General features: G+C 48.7%; 1 protein-coding gene across 1 annotated transcript in view; it reads left to right on the top strand.

The window, feature by feature from the left end:
* CASZ1 (castor zinc finger 1) overlaps nt 1-8,658 on the top strand; it is a gene marked incomplete at its 5' end in the record, with an annotated part of 29,685 nt that overhangs the window by 17,722 nt on the left and 3,305 nt on the right. Inside the window, 3 exons of the mRNA XM_010145422.1 lie at nt 484-655; nt 3,416-3,564; nt 5,379-5,613. Coding sequence (XP_010143724.1) covers nt 484-655; nt 3,416-3,564; nt 5,379-5,613 — 556 coding nt within the window. The remainder of the gene's footprint in view (nt 1-483; nt 656-3,415; nt 3,565-5,378; nt 5,614-8,658) is intronic.

The following is an 8,658-nucleotide window of genomic DNA, read 5'->3' on the forward strand; positions in this document are numbered from 1 at the left end:
AGTGGTTGTGCAGGGAACGGGGACTGAGAAAGAGCAAGTACTCAGTAGGAAGCGAGGCTGAGTGTTTCATTCCTGGTCTGACTGTGGAACCATAGAAGGGTCTCTCTGTGGTCTAGCAAAACATTTGGTGTCCATCAAATGAAAAATCGCCTGCTCTTTGTTTCTTTGACATGGGCGAAGCGGACAGGGCAGCTAGAATGAGCCGAGAGACACAAGGTGAAATACAATAAAAATCCTTGATGAATACCAGGGAATGCCTCGAGCCAGGTTTGGGATAACTGGATGTAGAATAGTGGAATACAAAACACAAGACAGGGAGCAAGGTTGCATTGCAACTTGCAGAAGATACAATGGATGTGATCTAGAGTATCAGTTCAGGCCTCTGCCTCGTGTCCGAGGGCACAGGTTAGTAGCGGGCAGGTGAGAGTGCGTTTGGTTTAGATACGCTTAAAGCAACTTGCCTGTTTGTTTGCTCCTCTCTAGCACTGTGAATTCCGGATGCGAGGGCATTACCACTGTCTTCGTCCTGGCTGCTACTTCGTGACTAACATCACCACCAAGCTGCCCTGGCACGTGAAAAAACATGAGAAGGCAGAGAGAAGGGCAGCCAATGGCTTCAAGTATTTTACCAAGCGAGAAGAGTGTGGCAGGCTAGGTGAGTACTCTTCCACTGTCACCTTTGTCCATGGCCTGTCCCATGAGTTAGAGCCTGCCAGTTATGCTGGAGATGAATTTGGACATTAAATCACTAAACAAGAAATGGACAAACCAGAAGGCAGTTTCTGATCTGCCCGTGCTGAAGCAGGTTTTCCCAAATAGACCCAAGTTAAATGGATAGAAAGTGTAATATAGAGGATTATACATGGAGATACAGCTTCCCCTTTTTTTTCCTTTATCTCTAATTGTCAAGTCCTTTTTTTCTTTTTTTGGTTTATTTGGGGTTTTGTACTCTGTAGTCTTTTGGGCCTACTGCTTGTGTTGGGAGGAGTCTAAGGGTGCTCTTAGGAGTAAAAAAAAGCATAGGGGAAATGCCTGTTCTGAGGAGTGCCTTGGTGAAAGGCTTCCTGCATCAAGGAAATTGGTGCTTTGCCTGATCCCAGGCAGATTCAAATGAAGGGTTTTTTAGCCTCTGCGAGAGAAGGACATGGAAAGCCAAAGGGCAAATAACCAGACAGAGGTATAGAGAGCAGCATTCAAGAACCTACTCCCTTTTCCTCCAAACCCATTCTCCACACCGCTTGTGAGCAGCAGGGAGTACAGTGCTGTGTCTTTGTGCCAGAGCAGGCCCAAGGAAACGCCTGAGCTGTGGCACAGCCTCAGCCTGTGGCTTGCCCGCTTGCCAAGACTATTAGCAGTGCTGCAGCACTTACTAACTCCAAGTGCCTCTGGTGTAAAGCTGTAAACCAAACTCAACAGAAAGTAGCATGTGTTCCTGGGGAGGTACCTAGAGCTCTGAACGGCGGGGAATCCCTGAACATCGCTGCAGCACAGCTCTGTCCTGAACTGCCTGGGGTTCACTTAACCCTTCGGGTTGCGTTTTCGCTTAGCAGTTCACAGACCCAGTCTTCCCTGTCACTCCTGGTTGGGGCAAAGGCTGGAACAAGAGAGGGCTCAGAATTACACTTTGGGGTGCTGTCCTCTCGCATTGCAGGGAAACAGCCACAATAACCAGACCCAAACTTATTTTTAGCTGTGAATAGATGAGGTGTTTAAACGCAAATGGTAGCTTGTTTGGGGTAACCAGGGCAATGAGCGGCAACACACCACAGCCAGCACTTACCTGGGTCTCATTTACTCATGTCAGGGATTGAGCAGTTGCTGTTATTTACTCAACTTTAGGTGTTTCAGGTGATAGCAGGGGCTAGACAAAGCAGGACCATGATATATGACACCCAGCCTACGCGGCTGCCGTAGCAACAGGCGAGCCTTCACCTGCCCTTTGCTGATACTGTTTCAGTCCCGCCAGCACTGTTTGTTCTCCATCCCAAAGAACAGCACAACGTGATGGGGAGGGCGAGGGAGGTGGGGCTGTGGGGGAGTGGATACCTAAACAAACACAAACTTGGCATGCACATGAAACGCTATCTGTGAGCTAAAGCTGGGCTGGCTGATCCAGGAGCTGTTTGGCAGCGAGGCATCTCCAGGCTGAGCATGTGTCAGCAGTGTTTATTTTGGGGAGCGAGGGGGTACATTCAGCCAGCAGATGTACATATGCCTATACCTTGGGCTTGCCATGCAATAGACACACGGTTTGCCAGCACTCAGCATTTGCCTATGTCCATACTGGCAGCGTGATGGGCTGCTGTAGCTGGATGTGTTTGTGCAGATGTACCTGGTTATACCAACGTGTTCCCGCGGCACTGCCTCGCTGTACACGCTTGTTACGTGCATATGGATATACAGCAGGTGCAGAAAGCACTGGCCTGCTTTGAGGACTGTGACTGGTTCTGAACGAGCGCACACAGTAGATTTCTCTCCTTGCATGTTTGTGCATCTGTAAATACATGCGGGTGTGTATGGGTGGGGCAGGAGAGAGCTGAAAGCTGCATGCTACAAACTCTACGTGTAAGTGAAGGTGGATGGGTAGATGGGTGATGGACAGGTGAAACGAGCCCGTCCGTATCTCTGTGTGCCTCTAAGGGTATGGCCAAGGGATGAGGGAGACCAGGCAGCAACTGACTGTTCATATAGCTGTGTTTTTAACTCTAAGGAGCCATTACGTATCAGCTCTAGGATGCAGCTGTTTAGGATTGTCTATTGACAAACTCCCAGCATGCAGGGAACTATCCGCGAGAGCACAGCGTGTCAAGTCCTGTATGCTAGAACCCGTATAAATTGCTTGTTGTTTACGAGCTGCCTCTATTACACAACAAATTTGGCACGGCGCTAACCTGGCTCATTTCTATCTGACCAGAGCACATACTCTGTCCAGAGCTAGAGCTTTTAAGAGACTGCTTTTCTGAGAGCGCAGTTAAAGGAAAAAAGATAAAAAGAACTTTTTACATCGAACCATAAGCATGTAGATTGTAACTTCTCTGATACAGTTAAGCATCTTGCCTTTGTTCTCTTCGTAAGAAGGTGCTCGCTAAGAGTGGAGAGCAGTAGGCGCTACCAGAGGTAATGGTAATGTTCCTTTCTGTAACAAAACGCAGAGGGATGGTGCTAGTCTGCGGCTCAGGCTCACTTCTTACAGCTATGTGCACTGTTATCCTCTCTCACAGTTGCTCAGCAGGCAAAAGATCACGGGGCTTTTTTTCATTCAGGACTGTTCCTGAAGAACCTGTGACCATTGATAATCTTCCACCAGAAATCCCTGTAGCAGTAGCCTTGTCCCATCTCCATCCAGTCTTCCCTACAGCCCCTTTCCCTCTTGGTACCTTTCATGTGCTACATGCACTGTTTTTTGTGTCTGTAGGTTGCAAATACAACCAGGTGAACAGCCACTTCCACTGCATTCGCGAAGGTTGCCAGTTCTCCTTCCTGCTCAAGCACCAAATGACATCCCACGCCAGAAAGCACATGAGAAGGATGCTGGGGAAGAACTTTGATCGTGTCCCTACTCAGGTGATTCACTGGTTATCTAAGATCTGCAGGTAGTGTTGATCCCTTTGGTTGCTTTAGTGCCACTTGCACCCAAGCTCTTAAGGATATATGTCTGCACTGGAGGATGCCGCTGGCAGATGGGAGTTCACCCAAGGTAGCTTTACCTGGTTGGACTTCTACAACATGAGGCAAGGTGATGAAGCCTAGACATCGAAGCATTACTTACTGTAAACAGCTTTTCCTTGTGAATTACGGAGAAAAAATACTGAGAAGGGTAAGAGTAAAATACTCCTGTTGCCCACTGGCACTCCCTCCCTGCTCCCTCAGTATACCCCAGTTGGCTTAGTAAAATTGAAGTGCTTAGGATGTGGCAGAATTGAATGTGCTGGTTAAAGCAAACATTTCCTATTGCCCATAAAGGATTATTTGCTGCTGCCACATAGGGTGGGAGAAATACGAGTCTTGAAATTTCTCTTGCCTTACTGGTTTGGAGTTCGGTTCGGGTGCTCCTTGTCCTCTCTCAGGAAGTAGCAGAGTGAAGCAGTTGCTGCTTTTCTAACCCAGGACTGGGAGTGGCTGGCAGATGAGGGGGGTGTGTTTCAGGAATGAACTGCAGAGTTTCACTGCCGGGAATGGCAGCAGTCCTGCCACCTCCTGCTTGTTCTTAGCCCGTAGTCGCGTTAACTTCCATTGACATGGCGGATGACACAAGCTAGCTTTATCTAAACTCCTGTGCCTGACCTAAGGATGTCTGCTGGTACATGAAGAACGAAAGGGACCACCTGTAGATGGGAACTCCATTTCATTCCATAACATGGGAATGAGAGCTCCCTGTTAGTTATTAAGTCCTGTCCAGAAGTTAATTGTTCAAGTCTACTGCTGTTGGTTTTAATGAGTCACAGATGTCAAGGAACCGGTGTTACTGCTGGGGTAGCTTTTGTTCTTAACACAAAAAGCTTAGGCTCAAGAGTCAGAATTTGGAGAGAGTTAACAAACAGATTTGCCTTCGCTACTCTTCTAGTCCATGCTGAGTCTCGCCCTAAGAACTGCAGTGCGTGCTGGGCGGAAAATGCTAGTTTTGACCTCCCTCTCCTTTCGCTGGCAGTCACTTCAGCAGTGGAGTGGTAACCGTGGCCTGAGCAATCCTGGGAGCATATAGTGCTAGTCCTGCTCTCTTGCTGTGCTTAGCCATGGACCAAACACCACAACAAGGCTGAAACCACCAAGAAGGGTGTGTGGCAGAGCTAACCAGACTGCTGTACTGCCACTGCCTGCGGTTATTGCCATGCCTTAGCGCTCGGTAGGCACTTAGTGGTGTGGCTGTATACACACTGCTTCTGGGTACCTACCCATGTAGCTGTGCAGAGGAGACCTCGGCAGGCCTGTGAACACAGCATACCCATCTGCCACTGGATTCAGCCCCTCTTGCAGCATCTCAGCCTGCAGGCACGAGGGCAGTCCTGTCTGCAGTGCTGTTTCCAGTCTCTAAATGCAGCAGGACCTACACAGTAAGGTAATAATGCCAAGATTAACACCTCCTGGTTTTGAATGCATCAGACTCCCCACACCAGGATGCCGGTGCCAAGATTAACACTCCCAGCCTCTGAGCGCATCACAACTCACATACCAGGATACATGTGCCAAGTTTAATGCTCCGAGCTCCCAGTGAAGGAAGATTCAGGCTCCCAGCCACAGTGCCATGGGTTACACTCAGGAGCGTGTTCCAGCGATCCCTCGTGAACTGTGACAGAGGGAAGTAAACGGACAGACAGATGGTTTTGGGCTTGGCATCTTGCTTTTGGTGTGAAAGTCCCCATCCTGTTTTCTTGCTGCAGGTTATTGGCCACACTCCAAGAAATGAAAATCTCCCCCAGGTTGGCAGCATGGCACCCAGCCCAGCCTCGTCAGGAACCCCGGCTTCCTTTCAGGGACCCCCGAGCATGATGGACACCGAAACAGATGAGTACATGGATTACACTGGCTGCAGCCCAGGGGGCATCTCCTCTGAATCCTCCAATATGGACCGCAGCTGCTCCAGCACTCCAGTGGGCAACGAAAGTACATCAGCAGGTAAGAGAGAAGGGCTGGGGTGAAATGGATCATCAGTTGCCTGCTCTCTTGGGATATAAACTCATGAAGACAGGCCAAAGGACAAATGCACCTTAGTGTGTAAACTCTTATCAGCTTCACAGTAGTGCCTCGTACTAACCTAGCTCCCTCCGGCCTTTGTGAGGAGAGATCCATCAAAACATGCACCTCAAGCATCCATGAACTAACAGCATATCTTTTCTGCTCCCCTGAAGAGAGGCTTTTATCCTGTGTCTTGGAGTTGGATCTAGCTTAATAACAGATTTTTCTAAAAAAAATAAGAAAGAAAAAAAAAGTTGTGAGCCTCTTCTGTACTTGGCATTTCCCCTGATACCTTTTTTATTTCCTTGTGCAGCATCTGAGTCAGGCACTTTCCTGCACTGTTGAGGTACAGAAAGACTGTACAATAGCAAATATTATATACGCAGGGGAAAAACCCTACCACATCTTCAGAAAGCAACAGAAAAGCAGCTCACTGAGCTCCTTTCCTCATGAAAAAACTCTTGCTCCACTTTGTGCAGTGCCGCACGGAGGAGCCCTCCGTCATCCCCTCTTTTTGGAAGTGAGTTTCTGCCCTTGTTTCCTGTTGGCCAGGACAAAGTGTAGCCATCTCCCACTGCCCTGGGCGACAGGGTTCTCTTTCCAGTAGTCAGATGGCTTTTATGGTTCTATCGTCTAGTGGTGAGCCAGGGATCTTTTAGCTGGCCTTCCCAGGGTTGAGTGTGACATTCCAGAAGCACTGCATCACTGAGTTTGCATTAGTTTCATACACATTCTCCTACTTTTCCTTCCCGCACCAGTTAGACGAAGGTTATCACGTAGCACATCTAACCCTATGTTGTATAAACACTGCCAGGCCATGACAGTGGTTGCCCCATGCCATTAAAGCTCCTCCAAAGCGTTCTGCTGGGACAGTGGTTCCTGGCACTCTCTCCACTGTCAGCCATGGTCTGGCCCCGGCCGCACCTCCTAGGAAACGCCCCGCGCTCTCAGGTGCTGAGCAGCAACACCCGCCCGCAGTGTCAGACCACCCTTACAGCTGTTAGCTGCTACAAGCTGGCAACGTATCCATGAACAAGGACCAGACAAGCAGGAGTTTCTGAAAGCCTGTGGCTCTTCCCCCCGCCACTAAAGCCACCTTCCCTCCTGCAGAGCCACCCCTCCTCCTCCCGGTGCTGTCAGGTTCCTCACCTTCTGTTTCTTCTCTGTTATGGTTCTGTTTCATACATTTGTGAATGTATTTTCCATTTTCATCATGTTGCTTCTGCTCTTGGGTTCTCATTTCAGTTCTTTTGTTTTTTGTTTTCTTTTGTTTTCTTTTGGTTTTTTTTGTTTTCTTTTGGTTTTGATATTTTGTTGGTTTTTTTCCTTTTTTTTCTGCTTTTTTTTTCTCTCCACATTCTCCAGGCTGCCTGGTTCCTTCTACTGCTACTGCTGCTGCCGATGATGCCACCCACAATGCACCACAACCTCAGCCATCATCTCTGCCTCCATCTTTCTCACAAGCCCTGCTTAGGTCTCCCCTTCCCACCCTCCCCTATCTTTTCTCGCCATCTTGTCTCTCATACTCTCTGCTCAGTGCCACTCTTGGATCCAGCAGAGGCATTGTCATGCCTGCCGCCAGCACCGCTGGGTTTGCGCCCATCATTGCCACTCCAACTCCAGTAAAAAGTGACGTTCCCTTAGTTCAGGATGCAGCAGGTAACACTTCTTTGCTTTCTCGCTTAGTGTCCTGTGCCCACCTCCTTCCCCACTCACCCTGCCCACATTTTTTTCTCTGCACCTTTGGGTCAGTAAAAAAGCGTACGTCCCTCTGTGTCTCACCTTTATCTGAGGGCCTATCTCTGCCTGCTCCTTTGTCTGCTGACACAGTAACCACAGCTAAGGGTAACCCAAAACCACAGCCAGTCCCTGACAGACAGTCGAGTACTGAGAGCATTCTCCACCAATTCCAAACTGCGAGAAATACCTAACAAACTCCTTAGTTAAAATGCAATTCCAGCCTCTTGGTAACAGCAGAGTGCCCCCAAAGCGAGCTTTTCCTCGTGTAGCATTAATGAGACTTGGAATTCTTGTTGAGTTCTTCCAGGTCACCCAACCCAGTGCCTACCATAGTCCACTGCACCCATCTCAGCAGGGAAGTGTCTGTCAGGGTACCCAGTTCCCCTGGTTTTAGCACTCCTGTAAGCTTCACTGCTTCCTATCCATAGACAAAGCCATAAAATTCAGGGCTGCTTTCCCCAAGCACAAGTGACCGAGTGCAGTACAGCCAGTGTCACTGTGATGACATCATCAGAGAGCTCAGCCTGTTTCTCGCACTCACTCATGCTTACATCTGCTTTAACAGACATCTAGGGTTTTCCTTTTACACTGCTGCGTTTGCCCTGTGTGGCTGAGAGCAGAGATGTCTCAGCCTGGGGATTCTTGTCATAGCTGGACATATTTTTCAGGGTGTGTCTCAGTTTTGGCTTCTTTTCCCAACTCCTAGCTCTTTTCTAGTTAATTAAGGGCATATTTGTACTTAAAGTTCACACTTAAGAGGACTCTGGCAGCCTACGAATGTCCCAGTTGTTCTTCCTGCCGGTCCTAGTAACAAGCAGATCCCGGGTAACTGGCTGGAGGAACAACTCCCTTTGGAGCGTCACAGTTTTTTCTCGTGGGACTGGCAAACAGATCTGTGCCCTGTCCAGAGCTGTGTGTGCCAGTGAACAACATTCACAAGAAACTGTATTTTTTGCTTCTTTTTTTTTAACTGATTTGCATGCAGCGTGAACCATCTTAACCTTGTGCTGTGCTTTCCTCTAATTTTATATTTTTAAGTAAGTTTCTTTTCTTTTTACCTTTGTATAGCTCTGAGAAAGTTTCCATAATTAGTAGTTGAAAAGACAAGCTTGTGGCATGTGCTTACCATTGAGACTGGCTGGGGATTACATCCGCTGCAGCTTGTACTCCTCAGCTGGGTGCTAGGGCCGGCGTGTGGCCGAGTGGCTCAAGGAGGAGAGTGCCCCACCTTCCCATCGCTCTTCT

The sequence above is a fragment of the Buceros rhinoceros genome, unplaced genomic scaffold (genome assembly GCF_000710305.1).
Source record: "Buceros rhinoceros silvestris isolate BGI_N320 unplaced genomic scaffold, ASM71030v1 scaffold17631, whole genome shotgun sequence".
In the NCBI taxonomy this organism is placed as follows: domain Eukaryota; kingdom Metazoa; phylum Chordata; class Aves; order Bucerotiformes; family Bucerotidae; genus Buceros; species Buceros rhinoceros.